Source organism: Oncorhynchus tshawytscha, unplaced genomic scaffold (genome assembly GCF_018296145.1).
Source record: "Oncorhynchus tshawytscha isolate Ot180627B unplaced genomic scaffold, Otsh_v2.0 Un_contig_4627_pilon_pilon, whole genome shotgun sequence".
In the NCBI taxonomy this organism is placed as follows: Eukaryota; Metazoa; Chordata; class Actinopteri; order Salmoniformes; family Salmonidae; genus Oncorhynchus; species Oncorhynchus tshawytscha.
The window spans coordinates 11,277-30,000 of record NW_024609630.1 but is presented as its reverse complement, the minus strand read 5'-3'; the positions used below and the strand labels follow the sequence as shown (position 1 = coordinate 30,000).

Here is an 18,724-nt window from a genome sequence, read left to right as displayed (position 1 = left end):
TGGGTAGCCGTTGCAGGCCGTGGGTCCACGGCCTGCAACGGAAACATGCGGTCTCTCCTTCACTGCAGCCGAAGTGAGTAAGACATTTAAACGTGTTAACCCTCGCAAGGCTGCAGGCCCAGACGGCATCCCCAGCCGCGCCTCAGAGCATGCGCAGACCAGCTGGCCGGTGTGTTTACGGACATATTCAATCAATCCCTATACCAGTCTGCTGTTCCCACATGCTTCAAGAGGGCCACCATTGTTCCTGTTCCCAAGAAAGCTAAGGTAACTGAGCTAAACGACTACCGCCCGTAGCACTCACATCCGTCATCATGAAGTGCTTTGAGAGACTAGTCAAGGACCATATCACCTCCACCCTACCTGACACCCTTGACCCACTCCAATTTGCTTACCGCCCAAATAGGTCCACAGACGATGCAATCTCAACCACACTGCACACTGCCCTAACCCATCTGGACAAGAGGAATACCTATGTGAGAATGCTGTTCATCGACTACAGCTCGGCATTCAACACCATAGTACCCTCCAAGCTCGTCATCAAGCTCGAGACCCTGGGTCTCGACCCCGCCCTGTGCAACTGGGTACTGGACTTCCTGACGGGCCGCCCCCAGGTGGTGAGGGTAGGCAACAACATCTCCTCCCCGCTAATCCTCAACACTGGGGCCCCACAAGGGTGCGTTCTGAGCCCTCTCCTGTACTCCCTGTTCACCCACGACTGCGTGGCCATGCACGCCTCCAACTCAATCATCAAGTTTGCGGACGACACAACAGTGGTAGGCTTGATTACCAACAACGACGAGACGGCCTACAGGGAGGAGGTGAGGGCCCTCGGAGTGTGGTGTCAGGAAAATAACCTCACACTCAACGTCAACAAAACTAAGGAGATGATTGTGGACTTCAGGAAACAGCAGAGGGAACACCCCCATCCACATCGATGGAACAGTAGTGGAGAGGGTAGCAAGTTTTAAGTTCCTCGGCATACACATCACAGACAAACTGAATTGGTCCACTCACACAGACAGCATTGTGAGGAAGGCGCAGCAGCGCCTCTTCAACCTCAGGAGGCTGAAGAAATTCGGCTTGTCACCAAAAGCACTCACAAACTTCTACAGATGCACAATCGAGAGCATCCTGGCGGGCTGTATCACCGCCTGGTATGGCAACTGCACCGCCCTCAACCGTAAGGCTCTCCAGAGGGTAGTGAGGTCTGCACAACGCATCACCGGGGGCAAACTACCTGCCCTCCAGGACACCTACACCACCCGATGCCACAGGAAGGCCATAAAGATCATCAAGGACATCAACCACCCGAGCCACTGCCTGTTCACCCCGCTGCCATCCAGAAGGCGAGGTCAGTACAGGTGCATCAAAGCTGGGACCGAGAGACTGAAAAACAGCTTCTATCTCAAGGCCATCAGACTGTTAAACAGCCACCACTAACATTGAGTGGCTACTGCCAACACACTGTCAATGACACTGACTCTACTCCAGCCACTTTAATCATGGGAATCGATGGGAAATGATGTAAATATATCACTAGCCACTTTAAACAATGCTACCTTATATAATGTTACTTACCCTACATTGTTCATCTCATATGCATACGTTGATACTGTACTCTATATCATCGACTGCATCCTTATGTAATACATGTATCACTAGCCACTTTAACTATGCCACTTGGTTTACATACTTATCTCATATGTATATACTGTACTGGCGATATCATCTACTGTATCTTGCCTATGCTGCTCTGTACCATCACTCATTCATATATCCTTATGTACATATTCTTTATCCCCTTACACTGTATGACAGTAGTTTTTTTTGGAATTGTTAGTTAGATTACTTGCTCGTTATTACTGCATTGTCGGAACTAGAAGCACAAGCATTTCGCTACACTCGCATTAACATCTGCTAACCATGTGTATGTGACAAATAAAATTTGATTTGATTTGATTTGATTTGATTTGATTTAGAGGCAGGTAGCTTAGTGGTTAGAGGCAGATATCCTAGTGGTTAGAGGAAGGGTAGCCTAGTGGTTAGAGGCAGGTAGCCTAGTGGTTAGAGGCAGGGTAGCCTAGTGGTTAGAGGCAGGGTAGCCTAGTGTTTAGAGGAAACCTTGCCTGGTGGTTAGAGGCAGCGTAGCCTAGTGTTTAGAGGCAGGGTAGCCTAGTGGTTAGAGGCAGCGTAGCCTGGTGGTTAGAGGCAGGGTAGCCTAATGGTTAGAGGCAGGTAGCCTAGTGGTTAGAGGCAGCGTAGCCTAATGGTTAGAGGCAGGGTAGCCTAGTGGTTAGAGGCGGGGTAGCCTAGTGGTTAGAGGCGGGGTAGCCTAGTGGTTAGAGGCAGGGTAGCCTAGTGGTTAGAGGCAGGTAGCCTGGTGGTTAGAGGCAGGTAGCTTAGTGGTTAGAGGCAGATATCCTAGTGGTTAGAGGAAGGGTAGCCTAGTGGTTAGAGGCAGGTAGCCTAGTGGTTAGAGGCAGGGTAGCCTAGTGGTTAGAGGCAGGGTAGCCTAGTGGTTAGAGGCAGCGTGGCCTAGTGGTTAGAGGCAAGGTAGCCTAGTGGTTAGAGGCAGGGTAGCCTAGTGGTTAGAGGCAGGTAGCCTAGTGGTTAGAGGCAGGGTAGCCTAGTGGTTAGAGGCAGGTAGCCTAGTGGTTAGAGACAGCGTAGCCTAGTGGTTAGAGGGAGGGTAGCCTAGTGGTTAGAGGCAGGTAGCCTAGTGGTTAGAGGCAGGGTAGCCTAGTGGTTAGAGGCAGGGTAGCCTAGTGTTTAGAGGAAGCCTTGCCTGGTGGTTAGAGGCAGCGTAGCCTAGTTTTTAGAGGCAGAGTAGCCTAGTAGTTAGAGGCAGGTAGCCTAGTGGTTAGAGGCAGGTAGCCTAGTGGTTAGAGGCAGGCAGCCTAGTGGTTAGAGGCAGGCAGCCTAGTGGTTAGAGGCAGGTAGCCTGGTGGTTAGAGGCAGGTAGCTTAGTGGTTAGAGGCAGGTATCCTAGTGGTTAGAGGAAGGGTAGCCTAGTGGTTAGAGGCAGGGTAGCCTAGTGGTTAGAGGCAGGGTAGCCTAGTGGTTAGAGGCAGGTAGCCTAGTGGTTAGAGGCAGGGTAGCCTAGTGGTTAGAGGCAGGCAGGCTAGTGGTTAGAGGCAGGTAGCCTGGTGGTTAGAGGCAGGTAGCTTAGTGGTTAGAGGCAGGTATCCTAGTGGTTAGAGGAAGGGTAGCCTAGTGGTTAGAGGCAGGTAGCCTAGTGGTTAGAGGCAGGGTAGCCTAGTGGTTAGAGGCAGGGTAGCCTAGTGGTTAGAGGCAGCGTGGCCTAGTGGTTAGAGGCAAGGTAGCCTAGTGGTTAGAGGCAGGGTAGCCTGGTGGTTAGAGGCAGGTAGCCTAGTGGTTAGAGGCAGGGTAGCCTAGTGGTTAGAGGCAGGGTAGCCTAGTGGTTAGAGACAGCGTAGCCTAGTGGTTAGAGACAGCGTAGCCTAGTGGTTAGAGGCAGGTAGCCTAGTGGTTAGAGGCAGGGTAGCCTAGTGGTTAGAGGCAGGGTAGCCTAGTGTTTAGAGGAAGCCTTGCCTGGTGGTTAGAGGCAGCGTAGCCTAGTGTTTAGAGGCAGGGTAGCCTAGTGGTTAGAGGCAGCGTAGCCTGGTGGTTAGAGGCAGGGTAGCCTAATGGTTAGAGGCAGGTAGCCTAGTGGTTAGAGGCAGCGTAGCCTAATGGTTAGAGGCAGGGTAGCCTAGTGGTTAGAGGCGGGGTAGCCTAGTGGTTAGAGGCGGGGTAGCCTAGTGGTTAGAGGCAGGGTAGCCTAGTGGTTAGAGGCAGGTAGCCTAGTGGTTAGAGGCAGTGTAGCCTTGTGGTTAGAGGCAGGTAGCCTAGTGGTTAGAGGCAGGTAGCCTAGTGGTTAGAGGCAGCATAGCCTAATGGTTAGAGGCAGGGTAGCCTAGTGGTTAGAGGCAGGTAGCCTAGTGGTTAGAGGCAGGTAGCCTAGTGGTTAGAGGCAGGGTAGCCTAGTGGTTAGAGGCAGGGTAGCCTAGTGGTTAGAGGCAGGGTAGCCTAGTGGTTAGACGCAGGGTAGCCTAGTGGTTAGAGGCAGGGTAGCCTAGTGGTTAGAGGCAGGGGAGCCTAGTGGTTAGAGGCAGGGTAGCCTAGTGGCTAGAGCATTGGACTAGTAACCCAAAGGTTGCAAGATTGAATCCCCGAGCTGACAAGGTACAAATCTTGTCGTTCGGCCCCTGAACAGGCAGTTAACCCACTGTTCCTAGGCCCTCATTGAAAATAAACATTTGTTCTTAACTCACTTGCCTAGTTAAATAAAGGTAAAATAAAATCTTGCAACCAACTGTCAAACACCTCAGTCATGTTTCAGTGATTGTTCTGCATTCCCTAAACACACACACACACACACACACACACACACACACACACACACCGTATACAACAACAGCCCAGAAACACTACAACTTTAAAGTATTATTCGTGAAATATTACTAGTATGTATCTAGAGGTGTTGCTGCCCCAGTGTGTGTGTGTGTGGCTCCCATGTGGCTTAGAGCTGGATCACACACATAGAGCTGCTATTTGAACTTGACCTTGGCTAACGGCTGTTTGTGGCATTGGCAGGTCTGTGTGTGTGTGGCTCCCATGTGGCCCCCTTGTAGCACCCATGTGGACGCAGCTCTAGCATAAATCATAGATGTTTCCACAGGTAGAGCTGCTGTTTGAACTTGACCTTTGGCTAACGGCTGTTTGCGTTTGATAAAGCCCTTTATAAATTCAGTCATTAGCATATCTTCTATCATAAATCCCTTTTAAGTACAAAAGGGACAGAACACAGATTTGGGACAGGAAGTACAGAACACAGATTTGGGACAGGAAGTACAGAACACAGATTTGGGACAGGAAGTACAGAACACAGATTTGGGACAGGAAGTACAGAACACAGATTTGGGACAGGAAGTACAGAACACAGATTTGTTCTTGTTCCTGTGGACCGATATCAAAGCTGTTCTCTGTTTCTAGTTCCCCCTCTGACCTCAGACGTACCCTCAGTTCATCTAGTTCCACATGGAACATATCAGGGCTAACATGATCCCTCCGTGTCCAATGAAGAATAATCACTGCTGAGGATGTGGCTTAGCAGAGTGGGGGGGGACTAGTATGTTAATATATACATGTTCCTGGTTCATAACTAGTATATATCTCTGAGGGGAGGAGAGGGGGAGGGGGTCCTCTATTTCTCAAAGATGATCATCAAGGAGGTACAAAGATTCACCAGAATTGTTCATCAGCTAACCGTCATCAGAAAAGGGTTTCAAAGCAAATCTAAATTGGTGTCTTGGTGTTCTTGATATATTGTTGAAGTACCTCTCTTCCTTGACGTTCGACAGAGCTTCTACACTGCCCACGGGTCTAATCACTGACAGCAGGTGAGGCACACGGCAGGGCTGTCTCCTTTATACCCCTTTAGTTCTCAAACCAACCCAACCCTAACCCCACCTAACCCTAACCTGGGTGGCACACGGCAGGGCTGTCTCCTTATACCCCTTTAGTTCTCAAACCAACCCAACCCTAACCCCACCTAACCCTAACCTGGGTGGCACACGGCAGGGCTGTCTCCTTATACCCCTTTAGTTCTCAAACCAACCCAACCCTAACCCCACCTAACCCTAACCTGGGTGGCACACGGCAGGGCTGTCTCCTTATACCCCTTTTAGTTCTCAAACCAACCCAACCCTAACCCCACCTAACCCTAACCTGGGTGGCACACGGCAGGGCTGTCTCCTTATACCCCTTTTAGTTCTCAAACCAACCCAACCCTAACCCCACCTAACCCTAACCTGGGTGGCACAGGGCAGGGCTGTCTCCTTATACCCCTTTAGTTCTCAAACCAACCCAACCCTAACCTCACCTAAACCTAACCTGGGAGGCACACGGCAGGGCTGTCTCCTTATACCCCTTTAGTTCTCAAACCAACCCAACCCTAACCTCACCTAACCCTAACCTGGGTGGCACAGGGCAGGGCTGTCCCTTATACCCCTTTAGTTCTCAAACCAACCCAACCCTAACCTCACCTAACCCTAACCTGGGAGGCACACGGCAGGACTGTCTCCTTATACCCCTTTAGTTCTCAAACCAACCCAACCCTAACCCCACCTAACCCTAACCTGGGTGGCACAGGGCAAGAATGTATCTTCGCACCGCTACTGTTCTCAACCCAAACCCAATCCTCTCACTGAGACCTCCCAGTCTCCCACTTAAACCAAGCAAGCCACCATGTCTCTCTCCTAACCTCAACACTACACACACTCACCTGTCTCTCTCCTACCTACCTACCTAGCAACCTACCTACCTAGCTACCTACCTACCTAGCTACCTACCTACCTAGCTACCTACCTAGCAACCTACCTAGCTACCTACCTAGCAACCTACCTACCTAGCTGCCTACCTAGCTATCTACCTACCTACCTAGCAACCTACCTACCTAGCAACCTAGCTACCTACCTACCTAGCTACCTACCTACCTACCTACCTAGCAACCTACCTACCTACCTACCTACCTAGCAACCTACCTAGCTACCTACCTACCTACAGTGCCTTGCGAAAGTATTCGGCCCCCTTGAACTTTGCGACCTTTTGCCACATTTCAGGCTTCAAACATAAAGATATAAAACTGTATTTTATAAACTGTATATTTTTGTGAAGAATCAACAACAAGTGGGACACAATCATGAAGTGGAACGACATTTATTGGATATTTCAAACTTTTTAACAAATCAAAAACTGAAGAATTGGGCGTGCAAAATTATTCAGCCCCTTAAGTTAATACTTTGTAGCGCCACCTTTTGCTGCGATTACAGCTGTAAGTCGCTTGGGGTATGTCTCTATCAGTTTTGCACATCGAGAGACTGACATTTTTTCCCATTCCTCCTTGTAAAACAGCTCGAGCTCAGTGAGGTTGGATGGAGAGCATTTGTGAACAGCAGTTTTCAGTTCTTTCCACAGATTCTCGATTGGATTCAGGTCTGGACTTTGACTTGGCCATTCTAACACCTGGATATGTTTATTTTTTAACCATTCCATTGTAGATTTTGCTTTATGTTTTGGATCATTGTCTTGTTGGAAGACAAATCTCCGTCCCAGTCTCAGGTCTTTTGCAGACTCCATCAGGTTTTCTTCCAGAATGGTCCTGTATTTGGCTCCATCCATCTTCCCATCAATTTTAACCATCTTCCCTGTCCCTGCTGAAGAAAAGCAGGCCCAAACCATGATGCTGCCACCACCATGTTTGACATTGGGGATGGTGTGTTCAGGGTGATGAGCTGTGTTGCTTTTACGCCAAACATAACGTTTTGCATTGTTGCCAAAAAGTTCCATTTTGGTTTCATCTGACCAGAGCACCTTCTTCCACATGTTTGGTGTGTCTCCCAGGTGACTTGTGGCAAACTTTAAACAACACTTTTTATGGATATCTTTAAGAAATGGCTTTCTTCTTGCCACTCTTCCATAAAGGCCAGATTTGTGCAATATACGACTGATTGTTGTCCTATGGACAGAGTCTCCCACCTCAGCTGTAGATCTCTGCAGTTCATCCAGAGTGATCATGGGCCTCTTGGCTGCATCTCTGATCAGTCTTCTCCTTGTATGAGCTGAAAGTTTAGAGGGACGGCCAGGTCTTGGTAGATTTGCAGTGGTCTGATACTCCTTCCATTTCAATACTATCGCTTGCACAGTGCTCCTTGGGATGTTTAAAGCTTGGGAAATCTTTTTGTATCCAAATCCGGCTTTAAACTTCTTCACAACAGTATTTCGGACCTGCCTGGTGTGTTCCTTGTTCTTCATGATGCTCTCTGCGCTTTTAACGGACCTCCGAGACTATCACAGTGCAGGTGCATTTATACGGAGACTTGATTACACACAGGTGGATTGTATTTATCATCATTAGTCATTTAGGTCAACATTGGATCATTCAGAGATCCTCACTGAACTTCTGGAGAGAGTTTGCTGCACTGAAAGTAAAGGGGCTTAATCATTTTGCACGCCCAATTTTTCAGTTTTTGATTTTTCAAAAAAGTTTGAAATATCCAATAAATGTCGTTCCACTTCATGATTGTGTCCCACTTGTTGTTGATTCTTCACAAAAAAATACAGTTTTATATCTTTATGTTTGAAGCCTGAAATGTGGCAAAAGGTCGCAAAGTTCAAGGGGGCCGAATACTTTCGCAAGGCACTGTACCTACCTACCTACTTCCCTATCCTACCTACCTAGATACCTACCTACTTCCCTATCCTACCTACCTACTTCCCTATCCCATCTACCTACTTCCCTATCCTACCTACCTACTTCCCTATCCTACCTACCTAGATAACTACCTACTTCCCTATCCTACCTACCTACCTCCCTTTCCTACCTACCTACTTCCCTATCCCATCTACCTACTTCCCTATCCTACCTACCTACTTCCCTATCCTACCTACCTACTTCCCTATCCTACCTACTTCCCTATCCTACCTACCTACTTCCCTATCCTACCTACCTACTTCCCAATCCTACCTACCTACTTCCCAATCCTACCTACCTACCTAGATACCTACCTACTTCCCTATCCTACCTACCTACTTCCCTATCCCATCTACCTACTTCCCTATCCTACCTACCTACTTCCCTATCCCCTCTCCTCCTTTCTACCTACTTCCCTATCCCATCTACCTACTTCCCTATCCTGCCTGCCTACTTCCCTATCCTGCCTGCCTGCTTCCCTATCCCCCTGCCTACTTCCCAATCCTGCCTGCCTCCTACCTAACTACCTGGATACCTACCTACTTCCCTATCCTGCCTACCTGCTTCCCTATCCCATCTACCTACTTCCCTATCCTGCCTACCTGCTTCCCTATCCTGCCTGCCCTACTTCCCTATCCCATCTACCTGCTTCCCTATCCTGCCTACCTACTTCCCTATCCTGTCTACCTGCTTCCCTATCCTGCCTGCTTCCCTATCCTGCCTGCCTGCTTCCCTATCCTACCTACCTACTTCCCAATCCTACCTACCTACTTCCCAATCCTACCTACCTACCTAGATACCTACCTACTTCCCTATCCTACCTACCTACTTCCCTATCCCATCTACCTACTTCCCTATCCTACCTACCTACTTCCCTATCCTACCTACCTACTTCCCTTTCCTACCTACCTACTTCCCTATCCCATCTACCTACTTCCCTATCCTACCTACCTACTTCCCTATCCTACCTACCTACTTCCCTATCCTACCTACCTACATCCCTATCCTACCTACCTACTTCCCAATCCTACCTACCTACCTAGATACCTACCTACTTCCCTATCCTGCCTACCTACTTCCCTATCCCATCTACCTACTTCCCTATCCTGCCTACCTGCTTCCCTATCCTGCCTACCTACTGCTCCCTTTCCTACTGCCTACCTGCTTCCCTATCCCATCTACCTACTTCCTATCCTGCCTGCCTACTGCCCTATCCTGCCTGCCTGCTTCCCCATCCTGCCTGCCTACTTCCCTATCCTGCCTACCTGCTTCCCTATCCTGCCTACCTGCTTCCCAATCCTGCCTGCCTGCCTACCTGATACCTACCTACTTCCCTATCCTGCCTACCTACTTCCCTATCCCATCTACCTACTTCCCTATCCTGCCTACCTACTTCCTATCCTGCCTACCTACTTCCTTTCCTGCCTGCCTGCTTCCCTATCCCATCTACCTGCTTCCCTATCCTGCCTGCCTACTTCCCTATCCTGCCTGCCTACTTCCCTATCCTGCCTACCTACTTCCCTATCCTGCCTGCCTACCTACCTACCTACTTCCTATCCTACCTACCTAGCTACCTACTTCCTGTTCCACTCTCTCTGCCTGCACAGCCCATTGACACCCTTCCCACACGTTGTGGTCACCAGCCCTCATCAGTGCGGTCGCCTGCCCTGACTGCTCACTGATTGGCTGACTGGGGGTATTAACCTCTGACCTCTTCCCCCCTCTAGGTTCACTGTGGGTCATGACGGGACCGAGCCGGACCAGGAAGAGAACTTCTGGTCTCAGGCCCTGGAAGATCTAGAGACCTGTGGCCAGTCTGGCATCCTGAGGGAACTGGAGGTAAACAAGGAGCCAAAATGGCCGAATACATGTACAGTTTCATTCATCACAGTGCAATAATAACCGAGCCGGACCAGGCAGAAAACTTCTGGTCTCAGGCCCTGGAAGATCTGGAGACCTGCTGCCAGTCTGGCATCCACAGTTTCATTCATCACAGTAGATTTAAAATGGCTGAGGTCATCTACAGTCTCATTTATCACTGTACAATACAAACACAACACTGACAAACCTGCGTATCTTCTAGACCAGTGGCTTTACTTATACAGTAACATATTGGTGAAGAAAAGCTCTCAACTCTCACCTTTCACCTCTTCTGTCCCCATCCCTTCCACTTCCTGTTTTGGAGTTCTCTTCTTTTTTTTCAATCGCATGATGTCACTTCCTGTGGATGTGTGTAACCGCTCCTTCTCTTTCCAGGACGAGCCAGACAGGCTTCTGAATAAGAGAAACTTGGTACACCCTTTTCCTTTTTGGTGCTTCCCCTCTGCTTGTAGCTGACACTGTGGCACCCTGGTGCTGTCCCTGTACTGCTGGCTTCTCTCTCTCTCTCTCTCTCTCACTCTCTTTCACACTCTCTCTCTCTCTCTCTCTCTCTCTCTCACTCTCTTTCTCACTCTCTCTCTCTCTCTCTCTCTCTCTCTCTCTTTCACACTCTCTCTTTCTCTTTCTTCTCTCTCTCTCTCACTCTCACTCTCTTTCACACTCTCTCTCTCTCTTGTTCTCTCTTTCTCTCTCTCATGCTAGTGGGCTGCGGGGGGTGCTCTGTAGCCTCTGATGATCACCAGTGCAGCTTGTCTCAGATCCTGGGGGTCCATTCAAACCCTAACTCTATGGTCGGACATCCATAGAGGACCATCTACCCTGGTTATAGATTCAAACCCATCTACCCTGGTTATAGATTCAAACCCATCTACCCTGGTTATAGATTCAAACCCATCTACCCTGGCTATAGATTCAAACCCATCTACCCTGGCTATAGATTCAAACCCATCTACCCTGGTTATAGATTCAAACCCATCTACCCTGGTTATAGATTCAAACCCATCTACCCTGGTTATAGATTCAAACCCATCTACCCTGGCTATAGATTCAAACCCATCTACCCTGGCTATAGATTCAAACCCATCTACCCTGGCTATAGATCAAACCCATCTACCCTGGTTATAGATTCAAACCCATCTACCCTGGCTATAGATTCAAACCCATCTACCCTGGCTATAGATTCAAACCCATCTACCCTGGCTATAGATTCAAACCCATCTACCCTGGCTATAGATTCAAACCCATCTACCCTGGCTATAGATTCAAACCCATCTACCCTGGCTATAGATTCAAACCCATCTACCCTGGCTATAGATTCAAACCCATCTACCCTGGCTATAGATTCAAACCCATCTACCCTGGCTATAGATCCAAACCCATCTACCCTGGTTATAGATTCAAACCCATCTACCCTGGCTATAGATTCAAACCCATCTACCCTGGCTATAGATCCAAACCAATCTACCCTGGCTATAGATTCAAACCCATCTACCCTGGCTATAGATCCAAACCCATCTACCCTGGTTATAGATTCAAACCCATCTACCCTGGTTATAGATTCAAACCCATCTACCCTGGCTATAGATCCAAACCCATCTACCTTGGTTATAGATTCAAACCCATCTACCCTGGTTATAGATTCAAACCCATCTACCCTGGCTATAGATTCAAACCCATCTACTCTGGTTATAGATTCAAACCCATCTACCCTGGTTATAGATCCAAACCCATCTACCCTGGTTATAGATTCAAACCCATCTACCCTGGCTATAGATTCAAACCCATCTACCCTGGCTATAGATCCAAACCCATCTACCCTGGCTATAGATTCAAACCCATCTACCCTGGCTATAGATCCAAACCCATCTACCCTGGCTATAGATTCAAACCCATCTACCCTGGTTATAGATTCAAACCCATCTACCCTGGCTATAGATCCAAACCCATCTACCCTGGTTATAGATTCAAACCCATCTACCCTGGTTATAGATTCAAACCCATCTACCTGGCTATAGATTCAAACCCATCTACCCTGGTTATAGATTCAAACCCATCTACCCTGGCTATAGATTCAAACCCATCTACCCTGGTTATAGATTCAAACCCATCTACCCTGGCTATAGATTCAAACCCATCTACCCTGGTTATAGATCCAAACCCATCTACCCTGGTTATAGATTCAAACCCATCTACCCTGGCTATAGATTCAAACCCATCTACCCTGGCTATAGATTCAAACCCATCTACCCTGGCTATAGATTCAAACCCTAACTCTATGGTCAGACATCCATAGAGGTCCATCTACCCTGGCTATAGAACCACGGCCAACCACAGGCTGAACACTCCCTGTTCTGTCCTCAAGGCAAGCCTAGACACAAAGGGCAATCTAACCACAAATATATCCCTGTGTATTTAAGGCACGACAACTAGGAAACAATGTTCATTTTCACGTAGAGGCAACCGTACACATTTTTTCCCTTTGTAAAACTAATTTATCAAGGTTGAAATATTGCATTGTTGATTGTGAGTCAGACTAGCCAGCGAAACCTCAATACGGCACCATATGTTGTCATTGATGAAGGTGAGGTCATTACTCATTTAGACGTTGTTTGGCATATTTAAACTCATTGGATATGTCCCTAATGGCACCCTATTCCCTATATTATACACTACATGGGCCCTATTCCCTATATTATACACTACATAGCACCCTATTCCCTATATTATACACTACATAGCACCCTATTCCCTATATTATACACTACATGAGCCCTATTCCCTATATTATATACTACATGGCCCTATTCTACTATATTATATACTACATAGCACCCTATTCCCTATATTATATACTACATGAGCCCTATTCCCTATATTATACACTACATGGGCCCTATTCCCTATATTATACACTACATAGCACCCTATTCCCTATATTATACACTACATGAGCCCTATTCCCTATATTATACACTACATGGGCCCTATTCCCTATATTATACACTACATGGGCCCTATTCCCTATATTATACACTACATGGGCCCTATTCCCTATATTATACACTACATGGGCCCTATTCCCTATATTATACACTACATAGCACCCTATCCCCTATATTATACACTACATGGGCCCTGTACTATGAAGGGAATAGTGGGCCATTTGGGATGCATCCGTAGTGCTGCCTGGAGGTGTGTTGACGCTCAGCAATACATTGTAAATGAACCTTGAAATGAAAGTGTCAATGCAGGAAGTAAGTGACACCGTGTGAATCACAGAGGTTAGTTTGGAAGGAAGAGAAATAATTATCCTTTCGGGTTTGGAGACATTAAATCAAGGAGGCTTGACTGAATTAAATGCCACCTCAACTTGGATTGAACATACCCTACGGCTCCTCATTCTCTTTAAATGAACATGTCTGTTAATTCATGTCAGTAGTGAAGAGCATGTTGCATTTGTCAACATGAAAACTGGCAAATTGTATGTTGGAATGAATCACACACATCTTCCATTTAGAGTCAAAGCGCTGTACCTTGTGTCTTGGTGCATGGAGACTGTGACAGTGTGTTGTTTGCCAAACTGTTTCGGGTTTCTGCAGCACCTCTATGCATCAGCTTGGGTGAAACAGTGTTCAGTTTCACTTGTTTGTCACAAACATGAGACTTCCACGTCTGGTGGTTTGAGTGGCATCACTCATTCCTGTCCAATCAGTGGGAAGAGTGATGATGATGTGACAATGGGCATGGCGGTGTGAACAAAGCATGATGGGACAGTTGCTGCAAGGCGTCTTGGGTTTTGAAGTTTTTCCGTCTATGTTTGGTTTGTTTATTGGGTCATGATGATGATGAACCAACCATCTCCTCTGACAGGAACTGTCTATGTTATTATTCTACGATCAAACCATTTCTCTTTGACATACTGCTTGAACACATTCTACCCCTGGAGCAATTCTCATGTCCATGAGCGTACCTTGTACTTCATATCTCACTTTGGAAGTTCATCACCATAACCCCCTTTTCTCCCTCTCTGGCCTCTCCCCCTCCTCTCTCTCCTCTCATTTCCCCTCTCCTCCATCTCCTCCGTCTCTCTTCTCCTCCCTCCCTCCTCTCCATCTCCCCCCTCTCTTCCTCCCCATCTCCTCCCTCTCCCCCTCTCTCTTCTCCCTCCCTCCCTCCCTCCCTCCCTCCCTCCCTCCCTCCCTCCCTCTCCCTCCCTCTCTTCTTCTCTCTCCCTCCCTTCTCTCCATCTCCCCCTCTCCCCTTCCTCTCGCCCTCCTCCCTTTCCCCCCTCTCTCTTTTTCTCTCGGTTCCCTCCCTCATCTCCTCCCCCGGTGTCTCCTCTCCCCTCCCCCCTCCAGGCCACCATTATGTCAGGCAGCAGTCTGAGTCTGAACCATGACCCTGCTCCTCTGAGGAGCCACCTGGGTCGGCAGGCCAGCTTCCAGGAGCGCAGCGCAGCCCGGCCGCAGTACAACCAGTCCTCGCGCTCCAACACCCTGCCCAGCGACGGGGGGCGCAAGGCCTTCGCCATGAGGAAGATGAAGCAGGAGATGAATGACGTCATGTCGCCCACCCCGTGGAGCTGCACAAGGTAATGATGATAAACCACCACCAAGGCCCTCCAAAGCCCCCGGGGCCCACCAGGCCAGAGTACTGCTGCTTTTCTTTACACTGTTTACTTCATTTCATGGAACGTCAGAGGGGTTAAAAACCCTGTGAAGGTAAGAACGTGCTGACGCATCTTAAGTGTCTGCGTGTCTTCAACTTGAGCTTTTTGACAACTTAATTTATGATGAAGCTCTGGTACTGACATATTAAGACAGTCAGCAGACAAAGCCTGTCATCCAGTCTATCAATCACATTATGACTGTCAGCAGACACAGCCTGTCATCCAGTCTATCAATCACATTATGACTGTCAGCAGACACAGCCTGTCATCCAGTCTATCAATCACATTATGACTGTCAGCAGACACAGCCTGTCATCCAGTCTATCAATCACATTATGACTGTCAGCAGACAGCCTGTCATCCAGTCTATCAATCACATTATGACTGTCAGCAGACACAGCCTGTCATCCAGTCTATCAATCACGTTATGACTGTCAGCAGACACAGCCTGTCATCCAGTCTATCAATGAACTGCATTATTTACACCAGGTTAAATGTTTCATTGATAGTTGAGGACATTATTGATTGATTGGTTTAGGACATTATTGATTGATTGGTTTAGGACATTATTGATTGATTGGTTGAGGACATTATTGATTGATAGTTGAGGACATTATTGATTGATTGTGCAGGTGAGTCTGTTGAAGGAGTCGGACCTTGAAGACTTTGGCTTCAGTGTGTCGGATGGCCTCCTGGAGAAAGGTGTCTATGTCAACAACATCCGTCCAGGTGGACCTGCAGAGGTCGGGGGCCTGAAGTCCTACGACAGGCTGCTACAGGTACACACACACACACACACACACACACACACACACACACACACCTCTCTCCGCCACATGGCCTCAAACTGCACCATTTTGTTTCTCTCCGTCGCCCACAAGCACTTTCAACATTTAGATAAGAAATCATTTGACCTTTCCATTAGTTTCTATTTCCTCCGTGTAGCTAAAGACAGGAAGTAGATATGGATGTTACAGAACTCCCTAAAGTAGAGCAGATCTACACAGTTCATACAACGTCAAAGGATTTTTTGTATTTTTTGGGGCCCCAAATTGATACACAACATTGGCCTAATTTCCCGCTGGTCTAAGTGAGGCTGACTTGGCAGAGAGAGTCGTGTTGATGGATAGATGAATCCCTCTCCTGGGAAGCTGTCAATCTAGTGAACGTGTCATTAGCATATGAAAAGAAAGGTTTTCTCATTATTCGCTGCTCAGAGAGAGAGAGACTGTCTTCCTTCTTCCTTATCAGCTTCCCTCACTGTTGTTGTTTTTTAAAAGCACAAACAAGGAACTCAACTACAATTTAGTCTTCTGACAGGTGAACGTCAACCCAGGACGTTATTCAACTTTTATTTTTTCCAAGTCGCTGACAATGTTGTTTTTCAAAGCACAAACACAAAGGTGCCCAAGGAAATGAACTGCAGTTTATTCCGATAGCCAAGATGATACATTATTCAGCTTGTATGTTTATTGTGGTTGTAATGGATGGGTACATCAGTAAATATTACATCAGCCGTACACAGGAGCAGAGAGAGAGAACGTAAGTGTTCTGACTTCCTGTTTGAAGAACAGGACTGGGTTTTACAAACGGTTCACCTGAAGGTTTAAACAGAGTAGATGTATTGATCTTGTACACAGGAGCAGAGAGAGAACGTAAGTGTTCTGACTTCCTGTTTGAAGAACAGGACTGGGTTTTACAAACGGTTCACCTGAAGGTTTAAACAGAGTAGATGTATTGATCTTGTCGGCTCCTAACTGAAATGAAAGGAAACCGCTCTGAGGCAAAGCCTGAAGTTAAACTTTCAGTCTCAGGAAATACAAATATGACATATTTGTTTGGCTTTTAAACCAGATATAAACCAGATATAAACCAGATATAAACCAGATATAAACCAGATATAAACCAGATATAAACCAGATATAAACCAGATATAAACCAGATATAAACCAGATATAAACCAGATATAAACCAGATATAAACCAGATATAAACCAGATATAAACCAGATATAAACCAGATATAAACCAGCATCGTGGCAAACCTCTGCTCACCAGATGATGGTCAAACAGAGGTTTCCCACGATGGACCTTCAGTCTGTGCTTGCTAGCTGGAAACGCCAAACTCAAATCACTTCCTTTTGTTGCCTCCTTAACATCCGAGTTGAAATATTCATTCAATGGACCTCAAAAGCTTTTTAAACCAAATCTAAATAACTATTTCTCTCGTCTTTGGTTTCTCAGATCAACCACGTGAGGACCAGAGACTTCGACTGCTGTCTGGTGGTCCCTCTGATCGCCGAGTCAGGAAACAAACTGGACCTGGTGATCAGCAGGAACCCTGCTTCCTCCAGAACCGGGTCCCAGTCAGAACTGAACCAGCTACCCGCCGAGGAGCCTGTTATCAACTGGACCGAGCCGGGGACAGCCTCTCTGGCCCTCCACCGAACCAGAACCACCATTCCTTGTCCAGGATGGCTGCTGGAATCGGGGTGACTGGGATCGGGCGGCGCTGGCCGGGCTGGGCTAGATGATAAAGACCCCACTAAGACCTTATAGCAGACTGGAGGTCTGAAGGCCCAAGGCGCTCTCTTTCTGTCGATCTATCTGTCCCACTAAGACCTTATAGCAGACTGGAGGTCTGAAGGCCCAAGGCTCTCTCTTTCTGTCTATCTGTCCCACTAAGACCTTATAGCAGACTGGAGGTCTGAAGGCCCAAGGCTCTCTCTTTCTCCCCTTCCCCTGTGAGTTGTCGTCCCCCTGGTGCTACTGTAGAAAACCACTCTGATGAGACAGGGGGTCAATCTAAAATGGAGCCTTACTGCACGTGTAGGGCACTACTTCTGTCCAGAACCTCTTTTGCAGGCTAACCCCTCACAGCTCTGGCTAAAAGTAGTGCACTACCTAGGGAATAGGGTGCTATTAAGGACACAGATAGACAGACAGTGTTCCTAGGTGGATGGTGGGGTCCTGGGCCGCTAAGTCAAAGCACACTGACAAAACTAAACTCCTTCCTCTGAGCCAGAGCATGAGCCACAATCACAAGAGGTTTCCTCCTCTTCCTCCCTCACACTGGGGGACTATTGAGTACGGTACGCACCACTACCCAAGGACTACAAAGAACTACAAAGATGGAGGCGAACTACAAAGATGGAGGGCAACGTCGACCACACTGACCTCTTGGAAAATACCCCGAGACAAAAATAACAACAGTGATGAACTGAAACAATAGTGATGAACTGAAACAATAGTGCCATCCGACCGATCCTCTCCTTTTTATTACTGCAGCCGGACAATAAAACCGTAACACAGTTCTGTTGTTTAAAACAAAAAAAGACAAAAGAAAACACAATAACATTTGCTGAAATGTTTACATGTGATGCTGGACTGGCCACTCTGTATGTGTGTGTTTGTGTTGCTGCACCACTGCTGTGTAGCGTCGTGACGGAAACAAGGCCAGAGTGATACAAACCCTCTATCTAGTTATTCTAGAGAGTCCTTCCTTCCCTCCTTTCTCTCTCTCGTTCACACTTGGCTTCGCTCTGTCCTCCTTGTCCTCCTTCATCTGTCATAGCTGGGTCTCACTAGCTCTCTGTCCCTCCCCCTGTGATTTCTAATGGTTTTTACAGAGAAAATATCAGTACTGCGTCTCACTTCTTCCCAATGATTTTTAAGTAGACTATTTGACTTGGGGAAGCCTGTACTGGAAAAGCCTGTAAAAAGCCTGTACTGGAGTCCTGCCTCTATGAAGCCTGTACTCTATGAAGCCTGTGTAGTCCTGCCTCTATAGTCCTGCCTCTATGAAGCCTGTACTGGAGTCCTGCCTCTATGAAGCCTGTACTGCCTCTATGAGTCCTGCCTCTATGAAGCCTGTACTGGAGTCCTGCCTCTATGAAGCCTGTACTGTAGTCCTGCCTCT

The 18,724-nt window shown here is 47.6% G+C and overlaps 1 protein-coding gene across 1 annotated transcript in view; it reads left to right on the top strand.

Annotated features, from left to right (window-relative positions):
* The window catches only part of LOC121845336 (glutamate receptor-interacting protein 1-like), a 248,869-nt gene extending 231,568 nt beyond the window's left edge, over positions 1–17,301 (top strand). The window contains 5 exon segments of the mRNA XM_042316481.1: positions 9,985–10,096; positions 14,497–14,713; positions 14,716–14,729; positions 15,440–15,586; positions 17,050–17,301. Coding sequence (XP_042172415.1) covers positions 9,985–10,096; positions 14,497–14,713; positions 14,716–14,729; positions 15,440–15,586; positions 17,050–17,301 — 742 coding nt within the window.
* The last annotated feature ends 1,423 nt before the right edge of the window (positions 17,302–18,724 follow it).